The 26,147-nt window shown below is 39.9% G+C and overlaps 2 protein-coding genes across 10 annotated transcripts in view; one reads left to right on the plus strand and one right to left on the minus strand.

Moving 5' to 3' along the window:
* The window catches only part of LOC135168846 (zeta-sarcoglycan), a 165,996-nt gene that overhangs the window by 126,846 nt on the left and 13,003 nt on the right, over window positions 1-26,147 (plus strand). For 5 of the 7 annotated variants that reach the window (XM_064133435.1, XM_064133436.1, XM_064133432.1 and 2 more), the window contains one exon: window positions 6,822-6,877. In XM_064133435.1, the coding sequence (XP_063989505.1) occupies window positions 6,822-6,877 (56 nt within the window). Of the gene's footprint in view, window positions 1-5,203; window positions 5,780-5,950; window positions 6,732-6,821; window positions 6,878-26,147 lie in introns of those variants that run through there. The other 2 variants (XM_064133437.1, XM_064133438.1) reach the window with 2 other exon arrangements.
* The window catches only part of LOC135168810 (GAS2-like protein pickled eggs), a 215,368-nt gene that overhangs the window by 113,326 nt on the left and 75,895 nt on the right, over window positions 1-26,147 (minus strand). The gene's annotated exons all lie outside the window — the stretch shown is intronic.

Genomic DNA, 26,147 nt, shown 5'->3' on the forward strand with positions numbered 1-26,147 from the left:
ATATTTTCATGGAAATTTTATTTTCAAATGTTTAAAATTCACTGAGAGAAAACAATCTTCCTACGTGGAGAGAATTATTCAATAGAAAATGACGAATTTTTTCCCACAGAGTTCCCTAGATTTTACTTGAATTCACTGCGAAAAAAATTGACAACTTCACTTGATTTTTCCGAGTCGATTTTTCATAAAATTACTGACTTTGCCCCATCATCCCTCGAATCGATCGAACAAGTATTTCGTCCTCAAAGTCTGGACTTCTAAGTGTGTTAGCCTTGCAGTTGTATTACGTACAGTACGCATGGATTTTCAACCCATCAAGAATTCCCCCGAATTCTCCCTCTGCAGCTTCTTTCACCCCCATTGCATCTCAGACACGAGCAGAACTGGAGTCACCACTACTAGTGGAATGTCGTTTACTTCGAAATGTCGGTCGGCCTCGGGAGGTTAAAGGGGCCAAAGAGAAAGACGAGGGGAGAGTGAGGTGAAAAGGGGTGAGAGCTTGTATTCGAGTGTGAAATTCCGTTCACGCGAACCCGTTTGGCTCCTGTGAGTCTTAGAGTTACATTCCACGGGGGGTTGCATTCTCGGACGCGAGCCGTTTTCCTCCCCCCCCCAGTTCGGGATTTCGTAAGTAAGACACGGGTAAACGGTGTCGCGCGTACCTCAGTATAACCCTCCGTTAGGATAGCGAGAGAAACCGGATAGGGGATGCTAGAGGGTGGCAACCCACCGGGGAATATGAGGCGCATCGTCGAGGTAATCCTCTGCCATCCGTGAAATTCCAGGCGAGGATTCGTCGTGAGGCTACGAATTTTCCGAGAGAATCATTCGGGAAATTTAATTCCTGGGTTTGAAGATATTGTCGGGCTTTTCCGGATTGGAAATTCGGATAAATATTTTATTTCAAATTCAGCTGTAATTTCATGAATTTTCGAACAGTCGACCGGCGCATTCACTGAACATGTCAATTCCACTTCTACAAAAATTACCGGTAAACAATTTTCCAATACGAAATACGCAAATTGTTTCCTAATTTTTACTGAATATTTATCACTGTGCAGTTGATGGAAGAGACAGAAGAACCAATTAATTGTTCCTCAGTTATTGCTTTCTAAAGCTTTGTGTTTGGCGCGACAAAATGATCAAAACAATTCCCCCCGGGAGGCGCAACTATAACAAATAAACACCCCTTTCCGCGGCTCGTTATCCCCACCTCGAAGACAACAAACATCACAGCATCCCCTATTATTAATAACTCCTCTAAAAGGACACACTGATAGTCAATTACTCACCTATTTTGTTTTTCTTCTGATCAGTATCCCCCAAAATTGTAATTAACCTCCCACTATGATGTTTATTTTGCATAAATTCTGGTAGGATTTAATGGATTGTAAGGACGAGAAACAGGGTTTCATGGGGGGTAAATTTCTCGGCCAACCCCCAGAGTTTGCCACGCGTGCGATGCATTTAGCATTGTAAACAGTAACTGATGCTTTGTTTACACACTGCCTACGGGCTCACCTGTGTTGCTTTTGTTAATATTGAAATGGGCAGAAGGGACAATCACAAATCTCTCTGACAGGGATAATCGTATAGTACGGTATTAGTTGTGACAATAATCGGAGTAAAAATATTTATTGATAGCACCGAACTCATGGATAATTCCGTCGGTTCAGTATTCAGAATCGATTTTCAGTGGAATTAAACGATATTGACCTTACAATTTTTTTTAAAAACCATTTTTCCGAGTAGGGCCATCCATTTATCGAGTACCCATTTGTTAGGGAGGATCGATCCGATCCGAAGGTGACTCACAGAAGAAAAAAAATATGAAAATGTGGGGACAAGTTTCATAAAAGAAAAATTAATGAGAGTTAGCAACATCATCATGACCCTAACGTTGAAGTTGAAAGGGGTAATCTCCAAAAGAAGGGTGAGAATCCTAACTAATAAAATCAACGATCCCCTATAGCGATCAATGAAACGTAATTCCCAAAGCAAAAGTAGCACTCGACCTCAACTCCAATGAAAAAAAGGGTCCACAGTTCAATTGGTAAACCAATAAAATGGCTCGTTTCGTTAATGTGAAAATCATTGAGAGAAACGATATTCTGTGATCGGTGCTCGGGTGAGGTGAATGCACCAGTGGTATTTTCCAGTGAATTCACCCCATTAAACATTTTTGCTATCTTGGCTGGAAGATCTATGGGAAGATGGTGAGTGAAACAGTCTTGGTGGAATACAAGGCGTCCGATAGAGAGAAACACTGTGGAATTGCCATCTGAAGTGGTTGAAGGGAGTGAGTGAGAGAGAAAGATGGAGTGATTCCGGGGAGCTAGCCCGTCGACACCTGTTGCACAGCTCCAACCGCTCTAGCTTCTCTATCGCTTTACTCTTACCTATATCCTTCAACTCTCATCTTCCGTTATATTTCTCGGGCTTTTTCCATACACTTCAATTTCTTCGTTGAGTGTATACGATGTCGACTCAACCCAGTCGAGCCGTCTACTAAAAAATTATAGATTCTGGAGTGAATATAGAAAAATCTCACCTGTTAGCATGCATTTCAGATGGGAAATTATCTATTAAAGGGAAGGAAAAATTTGGATGATTTATGAGAGGTGATAAGGGCCAAAATTTTATAATTATTATATCGTGAAATTTTCAAAGCCAATAAAATTGCATTAAAAATTCGATTATTCTATAAGAGAGCTACTTCTTTGTTCACAAAGTGCCCTCATCCCTTGATACTTATCTTGAATATCAGTGCACACTAACGACAGTTATCTTCGCGTTTAATCTCCTTTGAAATTCCCCCCCCCCTCCCCCCTACCTCGTCATTTTTAATTTTGAAGTTGAAAGAACCAGCTGAGTGGTCTCCATAAATGCTTGTAACAACTCGGTGGGCAAGCAACATTACACCACCTGAAGATAATTTACGATAACATCGTGGTATTATTCGTGAAGATGATGCACTTGTTAGATAACCCCAAACATTAATTGAACATGTCTGTTTCATTGCCCTGTCGATCCTCGGAGCGCATGATATCTTGTTCGGTTGAATGTTTTAGACTGCGGTATATTATCGTATACCACATATTGCCGGCAATCTCATGTGGATAATTCAGATATTTAACCTTGCTCTCTTGGCGTTAATCATAGCCCGCCATGAGGGTAATCCGTCGAATCGTGAGCTCAAGAAAGCTCAATAAAACCTCGTACAACCCTCCTACCTAATTAAAAAAAATCAATGAAGTGCTAATTAGCTCCACTGCATCAACAAATTCAATATTTCTCACAAAACAAAAGTCCGAGCTGCGGAAAACTCAAAGAAACTCCCACAACACTTGCCGCTCATTCTTCCATCCTCCATTCAAAACTTATTTACATTTTTTCCCCCGGCAACCCATACCCTGGATATTCCGTTGTGCCCTTTGGAGTTGCTCCGGAAGTAGCTGGAGCCTCACCGCGTTAGAGACTCGAGAGTACGAAAAGTCTAGGGAAGGTGGAAAAGGCAAGGCAGTGTCGCCCTGAGGATTCCCTCGGCTTGGCTAGGAAAGAGGAAAAGGAAACTGAGCAGGAAGAGGAGTCACGGCTTGGCTATAAATATGCTGCACCACCTGCACCTAACGTCCACCACTGAACCAGACTGAAAGCGAGGGGTCTCAGCCCCTGCCCTCCCTCACCAACCCCCCACTGGCTCTTTCCCTTCTGTAGGTATTCCAGGGCCAAGCCAGTGAGAATGGAACGCTGTTGTCGTGCTTGGACCTACCCTCGGCGTACATACAACGTACACCCGATTACATACACCATTCCCCTCTCTCACTCTACATATATTCCACTTTCTTCACATGGTAGATTGAACTCAAGTACACACGAGCTACACGATACCGATGTAATCGGTGTAAATGCTACATGCGCGGTAATAAGATAAGCCCTACGCCCTCGAGGAATGTTGGAGGTTGGCTGGTTAAATGTTTTCCAATGATCACAACCTCATATGATTGCATTATGAGCTAGAATCAGAGACAAAGCTGGGTATCACCTCATAGGAGGAGTCACATGAGGTGACACCACTGGCCCGCTGACGGATGATCCTCTCCCCTCGTAATGGATATCATAATCACCTTGAATTAGAACCAATTTACTGACATCTGAAATTCATTTGGCTTCTTTGACACATTTCATTCGCTAAAAGGTTTATTAACACTGATGATAGTGTGCCTCTACTTAAACACGTCACCCTCCCTTTCACATCCCTAAGTGCGTCCCAGTGCAACGGGAAAAGGTTAAAAGCGAGCTTTTCGTGTTCACGATCCTCTATCACTAAACTGCTCAGGAACCTGAAAGCTCGGAGGGGACGATATCAGGGAAGAGAGAAATCATGTAAAATAGACCTGAATCACATTGCCACATCTCCTCAAGCGTTTCTCTGTACTCGCATGAGAATAAAATTCATGTTATGAGCTTTATTTCCTTGTTACGACTTTACAAGGTAATAAATATAACATAAATAAGATAATCTGGCAGTTGAATCTGACGAAAATAGTACTTACAGGTTGTTTACGGGTCGACTTATCTCCATTGCCGGTCGTAGCAATGGAGACAAATATAGTTGATACTTGTGAATCGAAGACAAAGAAGGGATAGGGGGTGACTTCCTCTTCTACACTTGGTGCTTATATATTTTCTCCCCGTCGGACCAACACGGCTTCAGACCACTTTAGATCGCGTTTCTCAGTTCCTTCTCACTCTACAAACTCCTCTGCCACTCTCTGACGTGGGTGAACTATACTCTCACGATGTATTTCCGTCTCAGCGCTCACACGGGAGGCGTATCCGTCCTCCTTTTTCTTCACTTTAATATTTGTTTTTTTTTCTTCTCTTCTCTCGAAGCCATCTTCTTTGTCGTCTCTATTCTCTCCAATGGCTTGATACGGTATTCTCAAAACAGCTTGAGCACAATATCAGACAATTGCTCCATCTTATCCAATAGATGACTTCTTTATTTTCAGCCGGATATCTGATATGATCAATTCCCAAAAGTTATCTTATAATTTCATTTCGACGAGCTATTTATTCTCTCCATGAACTAGTTCCTTTCAACGTCCAATTTTGGTAGTATTGATCTGGCGATTGGCGAGCTCACCTTCAGTCCTTAGAGAAGTGTCTTCGGGTGGAGTTGATTCGTCTGACGCTGTGGACTCGCTAACACAAAACGTTTCATTAATATTCGTCATCCATTGCTGGGTAATAGTCACCTAGAGCATGGCTTGGATATATCTCTTGTTGCGGTTGACTTGCAGCTGATGTATTTTCGTTCCAGTCACGCTGAGTCGTCGCCGTTTCTCTTCCTCCTGCGACAGCGAAGCTCTCTCACTCCCAGTGTTTCTTTTTTTTTCGAGAGCTGGCCATCATATCATTATTCAAGTTTTCTTATTCTACTAGAGTGCTTCGGCTGCCAGAATCACTGAGCCAGGCGCCTTCATAGTGTTCACTGGCTGCCACACACTGCAGGGAGTTGGATTAAGAATTGTGAACAGCACGTGGTGTTGTGATTTTGAATTTCCTGGTAGTGATTGACTAAGTCTTCGGGTATTTCACGTGGTGATCAGTGATTTCATGGTGTGTGGACGACCAATGAGATCAGTGAAGCTGTCATGGATTATCGGGGGATAATTGATCTTGATTTGCTAGTAGTTCATCGCTTCCTTTTTCGTCTCGTTATTGAAGGGGATGGATCACTAAAAATGAGCTGATTCCATCGGGTGTTATAACAGTGAGTACTATTTTTAGTTGAAGAATAGATACACCAGGTTTTTTGAGCTGTTGGAGGTCGTCGTTGACCTACAGCGAATGTATTTTCGTTCCAGTCGCAGTGAGTCGTCGACGTTTCGGCTCCTCCTACGACGGGGAAGCTTTCTCTCCCAATGGTTTTAGTAAATTAGACACCAGATCATTATTCAGATTTTTTTACTAGAGTACTTTGCGTGCCAGATTCACTGAGCCGGGAGGCTTCGTACTGTCTATTGGCTAGCACGCACTGTTGGACCGTGTAGTGCACGTGGTCTTGCGATTTTGAATGATGATAGTGGGCGTGTAGAGCTTCAAGTTTTTCCATGCGGTGATCAATGATTTAATGGTGATGAGGGTTATTCGCTTCGTGTGATAAAAAGGGTTCGTCCCTTGAACATTGAGTGATCTGATTGGGTATTTCAATAGTGAATATTATTTTTGGTGGGCGGATCGATACGCAAACCTTTCGAAATTTTTCATGGGAAGAAGACTGAAAATTTCAGGGGTTCTGATCTCTGACCTGAATTCTCGCTCATCTTGAGAGCATTTAAAATATCATATTTATGATAAAATAAACGACAAATGGATCTCATGATTTATGAACTCAATGCTGAGATAAAGACTTTTATTTCAATTCGATCTAGGACATTGTCGTTGATAAAACGAATGCATTCCCTTGCAGCTGTTTAAATAAATTGCTCTACAATTCTGGGTCACCCGGAACTGCATCAGTTGTTCTTTTCTTTTTCGACTAATAATTAATTTTCAACTGACTCGAAGAAGTATCGTCGTTAGGAATACAGCTTTGACCGGGAGCTAAGATGCTCGTTATCTCCGTTGACAGCACTTACCACGGTGTTTATTGCTACTTCAGTGGAAACGACGCACTGGTACCATGATGACCAGACATCCAAGCATCAATAGACGTTTATAAAGTTCGTTGAGCACACGACTCAAGCGTAAAACACTAGCTGTTTATTTCTGTTTCACTAATAACGAATGTTTTTTTTTTTTGTTTGTTGCAGACTGGACATCATTACAAATCGCCGGAGGCATCTCCTCATACTGAATATAAATTGAGGTAAGAGCACCAAAAGTATTAGAGATTTTAAGCGTTGAATTTCATCTTTGGAGTACAATAGAGTATTCACAGAAAAGAAAAGTTTCTGGTTCCCAGAGCCGTAAAGTTCTGGATTCCAGTAAAATTTCTACAGCGAAATCCAGTAGTCTTGGTACTTATGGAGGATTCATGACTGTAATTTTATTATAGAATAGGATTAACTTTATTCTAAAAACTGTCTTATACGTGAAAAATATATCTAGTTCTTTATACAGAGTTCTACATCCCCGGGCGAAAAAATATATTAATTTATCATTAAATTTTCGACGAATCTTCATTGTATTTAAACATTTTTTATCGTCTGAAGATATTTTGTTCTGTTAAGGGACCCGCCGATAGCTCAATAACATTTACAATGTTCAAATTTATATTAAAGTAAAATACATAAGATATTGCTGCTACTACTTCGAAATACTAATTTGTTTATAGTCGTTCATGTGAGAATCATGATGATTACGAGGGAAACGTGATTATAAACAAACGTGGGTACTAGTAACGTTCGCCTGAACCGCCTAAATTTACAATAAGAATTTGTTGGGATTTGAGTGTTTGCCAGGTCGTCGCCGACAGTTTATGTCCGGCCAGTCCTGTATGTTTTGGTAAAATGAAACGCCGTAACCTAGCTATTCACTTTGGAATTTGCCAAGCGTGTCGCGCATTATACGTTACATCCAAAATCTATTTGAGTTTCACGTTTGCGTTGGGTGTTCAGACTTTATGGAAACTGTGTATTTGATCGTCAAAGTAGCCTCAAGTTTCTCCACGGTTTATTGATTATTCTCGTAAATTCAATTTACTATCAGTAACCGGGTATCCTAATTGATCATGATAGCGGCACAATTGATAACTTTATATAGTTTTTAAATATATTGGCAAAACATTTCCAACAACATCAAGGGCATTGACCAGTACTGGTCTAACTAATTCATAATTATTTGTTAAATCACCTCACTACCCTCTAACGATAATTATATTCGTCAAAAGACAATTGTTTAACAAATTTATTTGAATATTACCCTTCCACTAAAAATATTTATTAGGCGTCCCCACTCAAGGCACTACTGTCCCATCCTCCCTTTCCCCATAAGACTGATTCCCCATGAACTGATGAAATCTCGAGTGCAATAAAACCCGTAAAATCTATCCGCTCGTTAAACCCGAAATTAACTAGATCCCCTGTACTTCAGTTGTGCGGATGAAGAATTTAATGCTAAACTGTTTCAACAGTACAGCAAAATAATTACTGGCAATTGGGTGAGGCCAATCGCTGCCCCGATGCGCTTTGCTCTAGTTCCCGTGTTCTGTGGTAAATGGGACTACGTTTGAAACGAAGAAACGGCGAAACCGATTATCTCCGTCGACACCTGCGATTCCCAGGCACCAGTCGCCACGGGGTTTGCGTTATAACCAGAGCCGAGAGAAGGTGGGGGTTGATTGCACGGTGAAATCCACCTCTCGATCGAGTATTTTCATACCTCCATTCGCATTTATCATAACTATTATTGCACGGATTTATCGTCCCAACGTTTTCGGTTCAATCAAACTTTGCGCTACGAAAATAATACGGCCCCAATTCGTTGTAATTGGGGCTTTTGATGGTGCACGCATGGATTCCGGGGGTTTTTAGGAAAATGGGGAGGATTAGGGGGTGAAGACCTTAGGAAGAGTCGAGTTGAAAAATTTATCATTCACTTATGTCAGTCGTCAGGCAAGTTTCCAGGATTTTGTGACATTCGCCGATGGCTCGACTCCAAATTACTCTGATTTAGTGCTGTCATTAAGTTGTGAGGTGGGTCATGCGTCAGGATAAATGATGATTGTAATTTGTGACGTTTGAACGTATGGAGTCACTGGGGAATTTTTTGTTTATTGTCTGTTTTTATGTAACTCGTGTTTCTTTGATGGTGCGACCATCTGGAGGATCTGGCGGCCTTCTGGTGAGTTGGAAGGGCCCTCGTCAGACCTGTGGTGACCTTCATCCCTATTGCATACCCGAGTGGAAATTATGTCAGGCGCGCCTGAGGTCTGATCAGAACCTGATCTGGTGGTGGCGAGGTTCAACTGATCAGGCGAGACTTGATCAAGAACTGATCAGTTTTTGATTTGTTGCATCTGATCAGACTTACTCTGATCAGGTTCTGATATGATGAACTTGATCTGAACCTGAGGTCCGTCCTCCTGCAATAATTCGGATCAGATTTTGGTCAGGTCAGCCTGAGTGGAAATCGCCTCAGGCCGCTCTGATGTTGGATCAGTATTTGATCCGGTATTCGTCAGGTTTGTCTGATCAGGCCATGCCTGATGAGGAACTGATCAAGTTTTGATCAAGTGATCCTGTTCCGAACTACCTAAGATGAATTATGATCAGGTTTTGATCTGATCATCTTCATCTGAGTCTGATCTAGTGATATCGATGGGAAACTCATCAAATTTTGATCCAGTTCATCAGAACATAAATAGTCCAGGTAGAACCGAATCAGGTTCTCATCCAATCAGTCTAAGCTTAGTCTGATCGGATGATTCTGATTAAGTTTGGATCCAATCCCCCAGATCTCGAAAACTACAGACTACATTAAATACATGAGAAGCTAAAAATTAGACCATTCTGAATCAGGTATATAATGTACTTTATTCAAGTGTTTTTTTTGTGTAAATATGTGTAGACGTATTAAATTTACAAATAAATTATTTTCAAGAGGAAAATAGTTCTCTAACTTCGATTTGCTCATTATTATTATATTACTATTTAAATCTTTGTCATCAACGGAATTGAATCGTGACCGAAAAAATCTTGTAAAATATATGCGCACATCCGGAAATAATTACAAAGTTAACGCATACCTCGATAGAGATCATATAGGCAAAATAGAATTGACTTGATCATAAGATCCGGTTAGCCTAGTAGATCGGGCATAGGACTGATAATCGGAACATCGCAGGTTCGAGCCCCAGCATCGGTAAAATCACAGGTGGTTTTTCACTGTTAATAATGGAAGATATTCCTTAAGATAGATGAACAGTAGTGAAAAAATTGAATTATTTTTTGTTTTCAGCTAATAATGATTGTTTATTCGCATCATCAGATTGAGATAATGTTGACTTGATCAAATCCTGTCCAGGTCGGCTTGATCAGGTCCGGACCGAGTCAAGGCGTTACATGCCTGATCAAGTTCTGATCCAGTCGTCGGATCAGTACCTGATTATACATGAGGGCGATCTGATCAGGACTTGATCCGGACCTGAGTTCAATTTCCACTCGGGTACTTCATTGTCATGTCCTAATTTCATAGTTCGAAAAATCAACTCTAAATTTTCCTAATCAAAGACATTCTTTGTGGGATCATATCTCGAGGGTGATTCATTCACGGCGGATTAGATTAATGAAATCTGCCGAAAAAAATCTCATTGGTAAACAATGAAGAACCATTGGTTCATCGGAATATTCAACAGCAGGGGATTCAGACGAAAAATTATAAAAAAAGTTCATTCGATATTTATGCGATAAATCAAGAATGCACATAATAAACGAAACATCAATTTATTCACGAACGCCGAAGATTGGTGTGAACAAATGGTTTTATGAATGCATAAACATTCTTTATAAATACATATACCGGATGTATTTTCCGGGGAAAAACAAAAAATTACCGGGAATTCAGTAGACTATGAAAATTCTCGCGTTCTGTTAATTAGTCACGAGTTGTCTACTAATGTCTCAATTAGAGCGGATTCCATATCCACTCGCTGGTTTACCCTTCACCAACCGCGTTGAATTAACTATGAACGATTATACAACCGCGTTTATGTCGCTAGAGCACGCGGAGGGCGAGTGGAATTGGAGAAAAATAATTGTATGAAATTATTGAGACTGACAAGCTCTACGTAAATTGTAAAATTATATTTTTTTCATATTTTGGCTGTACTTTTGATGACTTTTTACTGTTTTTTAGAAGAATTTTAGCTTGTTAAATTCTCAAAAACACTGCAGTAACGGTATTTCAACGGATTATAAAACGTAGAAATTAATGTTTAAAAAGCCTCGGATTTTGTTCATTTTCAAAATGGTTATTGTGAAAAAAAAAAAAATCACTGGGCTGACGAACGTACCGTGAATGAACCGAAAATAATTCTCATGATGGGTGTTACGTGAAAAAAGAGCATTTCATACGAGAATAAATCGCCACTGTGGGACACGCCAGAATGAAAAGTTTTTCCGAGTCGAATGGAAATAAACGAGTTGTGAGGATTTGTTTTTCAGTGTTGAATTTGTTGGGCAGAAGTTGAAAAAAAAAAAATTCCTCGCCCACTACATCCCGCAGTGTTGATATTTTTTCAGTGTAAGAGTATAAATTGTGTAATCCGATGACAACATCGATTACCACAGTTTCGGAAATTCAGGGAATTCTCGATATTCTTGCTGCTGTGTAATGTAAAATTGTTTTTTCCGCACTAATGATTGGTATTTTGCATAAAAATTTATGACACGCGCCTCGGGAGCTGTGAGGACATGAGAATAGACTTTCATTAAATATATTACTGCAGGTTTTTAGCTCTCCCCAGATTTCAGCTATTTTTTCGCCCTCGCACTCTCTCTCTCTTTTTATCCCAATTTCAAGTGTCGCACCCTTTTCATGTTCACACGCTGTGAACTTCCCAGCCGCAGTGGGGGTAACTCCGCCGCCCCCCGAAAATCCGTTTCAACTGGATTGAAAGAAAATACGACGGCGTTATTTCAGGCATTTGTCGGGTGTTAACTTGCGAAATTTTCCAGTCGAAGAATGAAAGTAAGTGCGGAGAATTTTCACTACTCGCTATCTCTAATCCGGGATTTTCGGCCTTTATTTGTGAGGATGAGGGGTTATTTCGTTTTCATGATATTCTTAATTCTGGGAAATTTTTTTAAAGGGGATAGTACCATCGCAAGGTATTTTCTTCGTCCATGAAAGTGCAAATCAAAGTGTTCATTTGAAGTTAAAAGAAAAAATTAAAAGAGAGTGTGTTCAATGTAATGTAGACATTCTATTCATCTTAAATAAATGTTCAGAAAAAAATATATATGACAGTCCCACCAAATTTCCTGCAATCGCACTTCGCTCTTGAATGACAAAAAAAAAAATTTTTCCTGTGTCTAATGCCCTGAATTCTGCCACCTTAGAATCCACTCTTTACATTGCGGTTATTCCACATATCTTCCGATCCTCCCTTTTATCTCCACCCACTACATACATAACTTTTTCCCGAATAGTTTTTCCAATGTTAGAAGTCGCTGAGAGTCCTGTCCCGCCTGACCCATCACCATAAAATAAAATATGGATTATTCGAAATTATTAGCATTTGAAAAATGCCCGTTCCCCCATCCACGGAAACTTGAGAATCGTAAGCTTTAAATTTTTCCCGTAACACGTCCAGAGTTTTGTGATTTAAAGTTAGTTGCATTGAATCGTATAATACAGTGCAGTAGATATAAACGTGTGCGAGTGGTTATGATGAGCAGTGAGAATGAAAAATGGTTTTAATGAAAGTGTTGGGGCATTAAAATATTCCCCTTCGAAATTTCACCTGTTTCAGTTTATTGATTATGCCTGGTGTGATAAATAACCGAAATTACTTCCGCCTGAATCATCCCCAATATTCATTCGCGAAAAAAAATATATGAGAGGCATCAACACACTAGTGAGGGAGAGAAATAGTCCCAGAAATAGGGTCTTCAGGGAATCCTGCAAATTCCACGCCCCAATCATCACTTTAACGTCAATTTAATTCTGTTTTATTTCGTTCGTGGCACTTTATTTCTACCCGCTGGCAATCTTCCCCGCCGTATTATCCTATCGGACATCGGTGAATTTCATTTCCTGGAGGCACTCGAGCACGAGATGCCGGAGGTCGCTCAACAAGATGGGAGTGAACTGCCGGCACCATGTGTCGCGTCATTACAATTCCAATGCAAATCAAATGAACCAATCATAAGTCCCAAACGTCTCGTCTCTTTCCCCTTGACTGTTTTTTTTTTTCATTTTCATCTGCCCCGCACTTTTTCGAAACTACTTTATTTTCCCTCACACAATTCACTTGCCCTTCTGCTATTGCTTGCCACCCTCTTCAGTTTTTTTTCCTCTCTCGTATATTTTTTTCTTGAATTTTCCATTCATTTCTTTTTCTGTCTCAATTTTCGGGGAGAAATGAAGGTGATGCATAAGAAAAATTGCATTATTCCAGGAAAATTGGGGTGAAAATTACCGCAGCCTCTGGTAATTGTCCAGCGGTAAGAAAACTTTTTGTGCTGCAAAAAATTGCACAGATAATTTCATGAAATTAATTGGAAATTCTTGAGAATTTTTGTGCGAAAATGAAATGAAAAGTTGGAGGAAAGATGTGACTGCGAATCGCTCTATTCCCAGGATATAAACGATCATGTCTCAATTGCGTAGGAACAAATCCACCGAGTGTGAGGAGACATCATTGTTCTTCCTCAGGCAATGATCGAAATGCTCCCTGTGATTCATCTATTTTCCGAAGTCCCCGATGTTTCCTTCTTTTTTTTCTCGCCGAATGTACATTTACTCGATGTCAAGGGAAGATTTATTAGTGGAACAAAAAAAAAACTTGGTATTTCAGGGAACATAATAGTAGTTATCTATTGGGCCGCAGTGATGCTCGCATTTATCAACGTGAAATATTCAGTGATACAAACGTATCGGTTTCCACTGGAATTTTGTAATGGTGTTTTGTATCACAAGAGACTGTTACAAATGTCTTTAGCGGGTGGTATACACTGAGAGAAAAAATTAACTCCGTCGAAAGACAAAGAAAAAAATTCTAGTGCTGGTATTGACATTTTATTGGAGGCTAAGGAAATTTATCCGGGTAAATTTTACAGGAATTGGGAGATATTTTACCAGAAGAAATTTATAGATATTTTGCCGTATGTCATATCTCGATTGAGTCAACCAGAAATAATGGAAAAACCGATTGAAATCATTGGAGTCAAGTTGTAGCAGCGGAAATGAGGGAAAATACACTTCAAGATTGCGGAGAATAGTTCAAGTTTTTTCGGTAAGTGAGTGGGGCTTCCAGTTACTAGAAAGTTCGGGGAATCCCACGAAACAGTTTGGAAGCCAAACCGATGCTGGTTAACCTCAAAATTCTTCTCAACAATCTGGCAATGATTCCAGGACCGACATACGTATGGACGTATATTAACGCAATGTTAAATGAAAAGAAGAGAATTGTGACAATTACAATTCAAATTTCCTTTTCCATGAAATTGCGATTAAAGCACTTATCTTTATTAATTATATCCAGTAATAAACAAATGACATTCAATCGTATTTAAATGCAATTAAGGAAATTATTGATTCACTCGTTCGATGAATAACTCACCAATTATCCTCGTCAATTAATAATAATTTTTATAATTTTCATAATAATGCGTTGCACGAAACCGAATGGGTTAACTCTCGCAATAACCACTTTCAACTCACGACTAAAATCCCATCGAATGTGATAATCATCCCTCAACTCGTAAAATATCCCAAAATTCATCTCGAAATCGTCAAATTTACGACATGTCATGATTTCTGACATTTAAATTCTATCTACCCCCAGCACACATCTCATCACTAATCTGTACGTATCCCTCATATCCATAATTCGTTGGTGGTACACCATGGTATGTATCCGTGTTCCGTCTTGCTTTATCATTTCTCAAGCATTAGATAACTCGAGAGAGCTCCGAAAATGTACAAAGCGCGTGTGTCGCCCCTTGCACTAGTTTCTCCTAAGCTCCCTTTGTTCACCCTTTTCCCAGTTACGGTATACTCGGGGTAGTGTAATGGACGATGTCTATAACACAGCTGGCATAGGTGCAGCCAGGGTCCCCAGATAACCCCCTGAAGCTCGTTTCTCTGTCCGAATTAGGAGAAACGTATCACCATTTTCAGTCACTGGAGAATGTAATTATCTCGGGGTGAATGTTATATTGAATTTCATCATTTATTCAGAGGCACGGTTTATTCTCTGTGAGAATTGGAGGGAAAATTCAATTTTCGATTGGGATGCCAATAGTGGCATGAATAATCAGCTCATTGTCCAGTCAGATACATCTGGGGAGATATAGGTGAGTTTGGCGTTCATGATGACAATAATTAGAAATTATATCAACCAAATTCAACCAACAAATTGTGACAGTACAAGGTTCTATCATTATTCTGTCATTACTCCCTTTGTCCCGTTAAAATTTCTTTACATGTCCAATTAGCTAGTCAACTAATTAACTATTCACGTAATTAAATAATTGTATGGTTAGCTATTTTTTCAACGATTGCGAGTCTTCTACTCATATTCCATAGAACGGAATTATTGTAGTTATAAAAGGTATAGAGTAATTATATGGTAGCAAATGGGCATTGAATTTTACTGGTTATTTGCAAGATTAGTTTATTCTCTATGAGTATTGCAGAGGATATTGAATTTTTGAATAGATTGTCAGTACTGCGATACCTAATTAGCTGTTTGACACGTGGGAGACAGATGTGAGAGATCACTATCGAATGGTGGATGGCAATAATTGGCCATGACATCAGCCAAAACTAATCTATAATCATTAGATATGAAATATTACAGTCGACACGACAGTCAATCATTTTCGGTAATAAAATTTGTTAATTCAGTTGTGAGGAAAACTTAAGAAAACCAGTGAATTGTTATAAAATATCTCGGAACTTATTCCAAATTCATTTTATCGGAAAAAAAAATCTGAAAAAAGTTTTGGGAGAAATTTATAACTATAGAATCTTTTAGGATCAGAGATTTGTAATTTTTTGCAGTACTCGTCCCTGAATTTCTCGCAAAAACTATCAAATGTAGTCCCCATAATGATGTGAAATAAAAAAAATCAGGAGAGACGTGTGAAAGAGTGTTAGAAAGTGAATCTCGATGGTGAAAAGTTGGAGTTTGCAGGTAGCTGAGTACTAGTTGGTTGGACATGAGACGTGTTGCAGCACGTTAAGAAGAAAAGTGAAGGAGATAACGAAAAAATAAAAGAGGAGATGAAAATCCGGATGCGATAGGAGAAAAAGAGAATAGTTCAAGGTATGTCTCAGTGTCTCCCTTGTTTCGTTGAACAGTATACGTGGCACGTGGTACCACGTACACCGACTGGTGCTTCTTCTCGACTCCTCTAGTAACAAATAAATATAAAAACACAAGAGTTGCCATTCTCCGGGCGATATTCTACTGGAGCTATTAACATTTTTACGAGATCACGTAACCCTCACCGGCTCGAGACATTGCGATTTGTTGAGAAAGGAGGACAACGCGATGGATTAGCAGTGACTAAAATGTCGATTGTTTGGAATTGTTGGGAGTGACTTTTTGAATCAACAATTGCGGGAGAATTTAAACTCTGTTGACACGGCAAATTTAGCCGGGGCCAGGGACTAAGGAAAAGGGGGAGATTTTTTTTTAAACATTTCTCGGAGGATTACTCATCTCTCGCAATATGCATGAGTAAAAGTTTTGGAATCTCCGGAGAACAAGGGGGTGAAGGGGGGCACGAGGTGGTATCGCATTTCTTATTCCCGAAGGAGTCGATCCGGACCCGGATGACGCACCGAAACCACCGACGAGATAAAGTTTTCCGGCTGGTGGCTTCATAGAAATGGGATGCTTACTTGGGACGTGTCTCTTCACACCCAGATTTCACTTATGTCAACGTCCAAGGGAAAACAATATTATTTCAACTGCAAATATTAAACGAAAATTGGGAAATAGAGCAGCAGTGGACGGAGAGAAATTCTTGATAAACATTATCCTACCGTTTTATACAAATTTTTCATGAGTTAAGTTGGTTAATATTAATAGAATTCAAATAAATAGCGAAAACCTCGTCATCCCATCGCCATAAAACTCTCAAATTTTCCCAAATCTCCACAAAGATTGAGATCCATAAATTTTCATCGCCCTTCCAAAAACCCTTACCCCGCTATCTTCGAAAATGCTAAGAAGAAAAATCCGTACAATGTAATATGTTCAAAGACGCTGTAATAGGAGGTCTAAAGCCGCGCAAGCTCATCCCCGAAGAATTTTATCTATTTGAAACTGACCATCGAACGTGAAAGGGCTCCTCGCTAATGTATTTTAGAAGATTCAAAAGGAAAGGTTCTGCTTTGTGCAAGGGCGTTTGGAAAATGAGGCGAAAGCTGCGTGACGGCAGAGAAAGAGAGAGGTTATAGATAAAGCGCTCCAGGAGCACTGGAAAAGGACACTCAGAGGATAAAGGGATTCTTTAAACTTCATATAAGCTGTCCGTACCAGCCGCATCCGGAAGCCACTTGACCCTGGGCGATCACCTAGAACGCACTTTTATTTCATGAATCCGACAACTTCTGAGGAATATCAACTGCACACATCGCTGGCCAGAGAGAAAAAACTGAAGCATTAATTAATTCTGTTGTGATGCGCGTAAAAATATATCTGTTTTCAAAATATCCGTCCGAAGTCCACGAAAAAATCCAAAGATGACAATTTTTTACCCCATCACAACAGAATTTTGTGTTTTCCACTGTTGATTGAGTTAATTAATCCGGTGGGACGAGTCTCATAGAAATGTAACTATTAACAATGGAGTAATGAGCTGGGGAGAGGAGGGGGTGAGGAAAAAAGTCAACGAAGGTCAGTCGCAAAAACTCGAGCTACATCACAAACCCACACGAGCGTCTGTATCACTGAGATTTGCCAGTTACTCAGTGGAACTTGGGAATAGTGAAAAAATGTTATAAAAAAATTCACGTATACGACGAACAAAAAGCCGCTTCTAAATCGCCCCAGGATGTCCTCGACCGGCCATTGTGGCAATTTTCATTGTATATGCGAGAGGAGTTTTTAATGAATTGGTATGGAAAAAAACTTGGCTGTATCTGCTTCATTCGATTCTCAAATTGCTCCGGACTCTTTCATATCTGCCAACTTTCCGCCGACATTTCGTAAATAGGAGGGTGGGTGAGGGAGGAAAATTATGGAGTCCCTGGAGGGAAAGGAACCCTCCAGGTTTCCAGCTTTTTTCGCAACTTCTTTAGGTTCCATTATGATTATTAAAACAATGATGAGCAAAATTAAATGTTCTTCTCATTGAATGACAATTTCAATGCTCAGGACATCATTTAATATTTAGTACTCGATTCAAATGGCACTACAGAATAAATAAAAAATTATTCTTCGATACAGTTGACTCCGAGACTAGTAAATTGTAAATATTAAGATAATAAATTATTTAATGTTAAGTAAAAACTTTTACCCCATCATCGATCCCAAATTGGATAGTGGAGGAGTGAAGCTCTAACCTTTCTCGTGTTTTCAGTTAACCACTTTCATCCACCTTCACAACGATATTTAGGAAAACTTCGGGTACACGGGATATTAGTTCGGGGCTGGCAACATGAGAAGAAAAAAAATCTAAATAGGGAGGATGGCTCGTGGAGATTGAGACGTCGTATCAGCTACGAGTTTTCGCAGAGCATAAAGGAGAAAAAAAGGGGGTATTGATAGCTCTCTCAACCCACTCCATGAATTCTTTGATGGTTTCCCCAAGAATATTCCCTGGATATCGCGATGCACCACACCTTCGGTCATCGCCTCGTTGCTCACGTTTATCGGGGCTCGGTGGGGGATTTTTTCCCGGAAGTGGTCCATATAATCTCGGCTTAGAAACAACTCTGTTAAAAAAACGTACATATTTTTTATAGCAGACATCGGTTCAAGCGCGAGAAGATCACTGAAAATTCCAATTTAATTTGATGCCGCCATCGATCGACCGAATCTACTTCAACACTCGACAAGAAAATTTCTCCGAATTCCCCGCGGATGATTTAATTCATTTAAAAAATGATGTCAACGAGTTAATAAGACAGCTATTCCTCTGAATATTAATTTACGTCTCATCCTGTTCTGTCGAATTGTCATTGACTCGCACCAGAAAGCATCGAACATTGCACCACTTCATCATATTCCGCTCGAAGGAGTCCATGAAAATCCAAGAGACGAAGGCCCTTCTACCCCGACTCGCATCAGTGATAATAGAATAAACGCAAGTAACGATAACGACGAGAATGCGTCGTCTAAGCGAGTGTTTGTTGCACCAGAAGATGGGATAAACTACAAAGACAACAGGGGTGATAGTGCCTGTGACAAACAAAGTTTGAATTTCAGTCAAACCCTGCACTAAACTTGGTTTCTCGCTTCCGAAACAGAGTTGACTTCACATCCTTCGATAGGATATAACCATCTTCCCCCACTCCATTCCATCTCATGATTCCCTCAACACTGGATTCTTCACTCTGGTGATTTGCCCTGTATTATCTTCATCCTCTGAGGTATCCCGGACAACTAGTACGTGCCGTGCGTTGCACTAACCTAACTTATTACTTTACACAACTTGGGGTGGGCATAAAGCTCAAACCACTTGCTCTATGCATTATATACTGAGGGAAATAGCAAGAGCGCATGACACACGATGTCGATAGCCGTTTACGAATTATGAGAGACAGATAAGGAAATCGAATTATAGGGGTGGTAATTTATCATTAATTAATAGTTTCGTACGGAGTTTATAGAGGACTGGAGTTATTTATGGAGGTGAAGTTCCGAGTTTTACGTGTTGTCCACGTGGAAAATTGGGGGTAGATATCCGAGAGAGGTTCTAAACTATCAAAACATCATTTAGAACGTCTGATTTTTTATAAATATGACTCTGGTTCATAGAAAAAAAATGGATCGTCTTAATTAATTTATGAATTAAGCCATCAATCCTTGATTTGAAATGCCTCATTAACAGATCAGCTGCAACATCAACTCTACTTCATCTAGATTTCCACAAGTGCATACTTCTCAGCTCTTCAACTTCAGATTTGCGAATTCACATTCGAATACATAAATACAGAGATTTATTTTTCATTCATCCCCCTACCCCCACATTTACCGCACATCCCCATCAATTTACCTTCCTTTACCAAGCCTTCCACTCTCAAGCACCATGTTTATCCGCTTGCCCACAGGTGTTTCACCCCCGTTCCCTCTCACCCCTGACGACGAATTCACGTGTGTGTGCAACTTGTAGTTCGTTGAAAACGTGCCCCACCCCCTCCACGTTCGATGATACTCATATGTATGCTTATCTAGTGCGGTCTCTCTCTCTCTCCCCCCTTTTCACCGAAACCCACCCCATCCCCATCTCATTCTATTCCATCATATCCCTCGGTCTGACTTCTCCCTTCGTGAAGTATACAGCCCAGAGATTGCGGAACTGCATCAATGTTTATGTCAATGTTTGAATTCCCCTGCCAGATGCATTTTACCACAATTCCGTGAAACGCGGTTTCAATTCACAAGCGTATATTCTACTTTTGTTTGTCCTTGAGACTTACTTCTGAATGAGTCAATATCTCATTTGAAGATCATTAATTAATAATTAGAGTAATTGAAGAGAGCAGCGGTGAGTGGAGGCTGGTGAGATTAGTCGAGAAATGTTAGTAACAAATTTCAAGAAATAATTTTTAAAAAGTTTAAAACTCAGCCATTACGTTCTGCTTTGCATCCCCCGTAAAAAATGACAATCCCCTCATTCAAATTATTCTCATCGATTCAGTAATCACCCAACGAACTCCGAGTTCCATAATTTTTATTGAACATTATTCTTCGTGTAGTTCCTTTACTTATCCCCCCAACCGAGCGAGAACAATTTCTCCAGCAACCTCATCCAATTCACCCCCCATTGTCAGACATTATTCCATCCAATACCATTTTGTTTCTCTCTCTCTCTCTCCCTCCCTCCCTCCCTCCTTAAGCCACCAGTTTGTTGTCTATCCGTTCTCGAATAAATTTGGGAATTCTCTGGAGACGACAATGTCTAAGGAGATGGACACGGTGGAGGCCGCGAGCCACTATTCGAGTTGGCGGACAGGGCGTACCACCCCAGACCACAACTCACTGTGGAATCACATTACCGTCACTCCATGGCGCGTTAGCCAACCGAAATACTACGTGCATTGTACATCGGTTGCCCTGGCACTCCACCTCGTGCCTCGTCGGGCAGACGAATAATCCGTTTATACCAACTTCGAGACGAGCTTTCGCGGCCCTCGCCCGAGGCAAACACTTCGCCCCAGTGAGGTAGCAAAAGGGTTGTACCTAGACTGCCTAGGCACAGCCCTTCCTACCCCCCACCACCACCACCCCTTTCAGTTCACTCTTTCGCAAACGACCTCGCACATTTGTCCAACCCCGAATCACAGAGGATACGAGATGACTCGGAATGAGATTGTAACCCTCGTCAAACAATTTTCCCACTCTCTCAGTTATCCGAATTTTCCCTTCGACACTCTCTTTTACGATATCATACTCCACTAAGCTCCGGTGTTTATTTTAATTCCCGAAAAATGATATGAAGTTGGTGATCGAATAATTGGATATGCGAATGAACTTGTATTTGGTTGTAATTTATCGATGGGGAGCATTTTCGTTTATTACACAAACTCGATATTTAATCGGCCGGGTAGAGGCATCATTATCAGTTAACGAACAGTCATTACAGTCGGTATTTCTCTTATTGAATACAGTAATGAGGATTGAATATCAATGTTCTATGGGGAGAGTCAGAATTTTTAATGTCGGTTCACAACAAATATTAGAGGATTATCCGGTGAAACGAGGCTTTTTAATTTTTCATTTGACCTCAGAAATTGATTTGTTTGGGAAATAAAATTTTTTCTATTAAAACAATTTTTACTCGCTCTATGCTCTCCATGATTATAATTTTAATCACATAAGACTTCAATATAATCCCAGAAGGGTTCAATATATAGACCCAGAGTAAAAACCCCCAGAAAATCTTGAAATTTCCCTCGTTATTTTTCCTGAAACTTGAAGATGAAAGTAGACAAGACATAATAACACTGTCGTTCCTTCCAAAAAGTGAATACGGCTTTTGTTTTTCCTCCCTCTCCAACGTGACGGTTCTGTTATCTTATTGAACAACGAGTTACGTGTCTCACAGCTGGAGAAACGATGCTCCGAAAATTGCACGTGCCTTTATCTCCCACGAAAGACCTCTATCACCTCCTGGCACGTACGATTAGAGGACAATATGATGGGAATCAAGGAGGAATAGATTGACTGTTACTTGCGCATTGGTCTCCCCAAGAACCAAATGAAATATATTGTCGAATGAGAAATGACAATGAGCTAAAGATGTCCCCAAATGTCATATACGTAATACCATCTGGTGGAAATACTCTGCGACGCTCTTTCTGTGACATTTGCGACTCTGATAGTAGTAATGGCACTATAAATATCCAACTCTAGAGCTGCTTTTCCGTAAAGTGACATTTAAAACGAATATTGAGTTTTACTTGAGTAGGAATGAAGCTTCTAATCTTTACTTGTCCAAAAAAGAAGTGAATTCAAGTCATACTATTGCAGCGATATCCAGCACTTGATTTAGCCAAATTCGAGATGGTCTTAGCTCTGAATCTATGAATAGTGATAATCGTCACGATTGGTTAGCAAAAGACAAGCTGATCACTCCAATTGCTCATCATATCCCTCTACAAATTCAAGATTAGATGGGCTCACCTGCCATAACGAACCCAGTTATATCAGATGAATCTAAAAATGGCACTGAGACATTACCATCTGCCTTTCAATTCCCCATCGACAGTAATAGCTATAAATCACATTTCACATGATCTAGAAATTATTTCCCGTAAATTAATCAGAACAGACTTAGCGAGGGTATAACATTAGTATCCACTACTGCATTCGGCGAAATATGAAATGTTCTCTTTGTAAAATAAATGAAGAATGATGTTCATTATGACTACTCGATCCTTTCACATAAATATGAGATCCTCATCTAGTTCCCATCCGACCAAAAAGAAACGAACTCCTCCAGTTGCTCATTAAATCATCCCCCAAATGTCAAATTCAAAGAGCTTACCATCGACATCTGATTCAATTACAACTGATGAAGCAAAGAAACTATCGCCATCAACCGTTGATATTATAATTGATGCAGGGGACATTTAAAAATAACATTCTGGATCTTCGAAGAGTAATATAAAATTGCCTCGAACATTGATACGCGCCCTTCCATTTAATTCCACAAAATTCAACATCTCCCCTACTTCGAATTCAGGAGGAATGATATTCCTCGTGAGCTGAGTCTTTTACTCAAATATCAGACCCTTATCTCGTCTCCGGTCCGTCCAAAATGAAGCAAATTGCTCATTAAATCATCGTACAAATTGAAAATTCGAAGAGTTCACCATCGACATACCATTCAATTACATCAGATAAATTGAAAAGTAACACTGAGATGTCCTCATGAAATCTTGACATTCCAATCAATAGCACTGTCTCAGCGGAACATATTCCCGATCATCTAGGAGCCATTCTCCATTCTGAAGTTGCTTGCAATATCAATGGCCTCTCCGTTTCAAAACAAATCTCCCTATCAGCCATTCCGCATCTCAACGAAACCTCGAAATCCATTCCTTTTTATCGAATGACATATCCGTCGGGATATCTGTTCTCCGGATAGACTAAAAACCTTTCCTCATCAATCGATAATACCGTCTCAATTCCACCGACATTTTCCACTTCACCGTACATTCTAAGAAGAGGTGAGTGCACATACATATCTCAACAAAAGAATAGTAGACACTGAGAATGGTAAAGTGGGTCAGAGTAATTCTACGGGATTCGTTACCGGATTTGGTGTGGGGTCGCGTCCGGTTACGAGGTCGAAAGTAAAGAAGTAAAAGAGGATCGTGGATGGAGAGAGGGAGGATAGGTTGGTGGCTTGATCGTGGGCTTGAATATATAACGAGTATCCATGGAAATTTATGACCCACGTCCTTTCCGACGTTGACCAGAGTCACTGCCATTGGGTAAGGCCAATTCTCTTGCGTCTGGTGTAGGTGCGAATGTAGACTAATCCAAGCACTGGTCGAACTATTGGCAGGACAATTTATCTTATAGCCGAGCTACTGTCCAGTGAATGGAACAACTGACCGCATGAATACGAGGTACAAGAATACGAGGGTTGTGTTTAATATGTTCGTGGGGGTGTTTTTTCGGTTTCTGAATTATTCTTCCCGCCCTTCGCGGTTGAGGATATTTGAAGAAAGATTTTCCGGGTATTTTTGCAATATTATTTTGTAAAATTGTGCTGATGTTGTCCACATCAGGTGGGAGGTGGTTCTGAATCGAAGGTCGTGTGATGGTCAGTCATTTGTAGGTGGCACGTCCGCGCGGGGTCGGATTAAGAAAAAATTAAAAATCAAGGGGTCTATAATGGAGACACTTCATAACGAAACCCTTCTCGTCGTCGGAATAGCACTGACAATTAATGGTAATTGAGGGAGAAATTTTCAGAGTAAACTCTGCGGGGTAAAAGATCTTCATCGCGAATTCAACTCTGAATTTCCCCCCTTTTTTTATCGAGAGTTTAAACATCAGATCAGCAGTTACTTGTGGAGATGATTTTCCGCTGAGCTAAGAGTTTTCATTCACTCTTAGATGAACCAATTTTTTACTTCCCCTTGATTTCGCTGGTTGAGTTTTTATTTTTTTTTTAACATTGGAAAATGCATTTCCGTGATACTCGGTAAATCGGAGGTGATTTAACATTCATGGGATGTATTTTCCCCGGTGGAAAATATATCCGGAATGGAGGGAAATTGAAATGAAGCGTCAGGGCATAATTATTCAATGCCACAATGCCCAGTTGATTCAGCATCATGACTATAATTTATGGTCGATATGCAATAAAATTTTATAGATGGGGGAAAATTCGTGTAATCGAAAATGATTATTGCATCGTTGGTAAGCGTTAGTCGCTCATATTTTCTCGCCTACGGATTCGTGATTAATTTGGTTGCGGGAAATTTGATTTCATGTCTTTATTCACTTGAGATGATTGGATGAAAAAAATTGATGTAATTTTTACACATTTCAGAACTAGTATTTTAATTTGTGGGATTGGATCTACGAGATCAACTTTAGAAGTTGTTAAAAATTGAATCATAATTGCAGCGGACTTATCAATGTTCGAGATCTTAATGAAATGTAAAATTAAATGAATAGGGAATTATATATTCCAATTCAAATTTAGAATGATTAACCTTTTAGATTCACTAATTTTCACTATCACGTGGATTTAAAAATGGCAATTCCATCGAATACATGAGAATTCAATTAATTTTATAACACCAAAATACCCGAAACCTTTTATTAAATAAATGGTTGTAAAAAATTCCAATATTTTCTCCAATAAAATACTTAAAATATCCGGAATGCCTTCATGAACACTTTAAACTCTCTCAATTTCATCCAGTACCGACCACAAAAAAAATTACTTTGCGAAATTAATCAATTGATCTTAATTTTTGAATTTTCAATAATCCTCGGAACAATCCTCCCATTTCCATTGTTAAATCAAAATACACATACCAGTGGCCAGCCCAGAATCCGAACGTATTGATTGCATCGGTTGAAAAACATAAACGAAACAAAACCAGTTGAAGGTAGAATGGGGGTAAAAATTGTTGAATTCCGAAGTAGTGGAACAGCAGTAGTTACCCCACGTAATCCCGCATTAGCCCCGTTGCCATCCAAATGTTTTCGCTCCCTTTCCACCATTTCCTGTTGGCAAACTCCCTCTCCAGTGTTCCCTTCACATTGGAGTACTCTGTTGAGTCTCTGCCGTTAGCCCGTTATACCTACTCCAGACTCTCTCACTCTCCATGGAGAGGGTCTATTACACTCTCACTTTGGCTGCTTACCAGAATCACTTCGGTAGACTACCAACGTTTTCAGATTGTTTAGACTATGCACCATTACTTCAGTTGTGAAGTACAAATTACAAATGATTGCTGTACAGATATTTTAATTATCGGATTATGAGGGATTACTTCAAGTGTTTTCAACACTTGAAAAATGGTGTTTCAAATTTGAAAATGAGGAGGAAAATTTCAAGAAACAAATTGTATTAGAGTAGTTAATATTGAAGTACTCGAGAAATATAATAGTTCTATTATAAATAAAAAATATAAATAAATTTATAGTTATGATTTTGCCAGAATCGTTCCCATGAAAATTACAGCTATGGTACTGGCTATGATACACTCATCAGACCAATCCCTAAAGAGAAACCGCAGAGTTGCGGTCCCTTCGCTTA

This window comes from Diachasmimorpha longicaudata, chromosome 13 (genome assembly GCF_034640455.1).
Source record: "Diachasmimorpha longicaudata isolate KC_UGA_2023 chromosome 13, iyDiaLong2, whole genome shotgun sequence".
Classification (NCBI taxonomy): domain Eukaryota; kingdom Metazoa; phylum Arthropoda; class Insecta; order Hymenoptera; family Braconidae; genus Diachasmimorpha; species Diachasmimorpha longicaudata.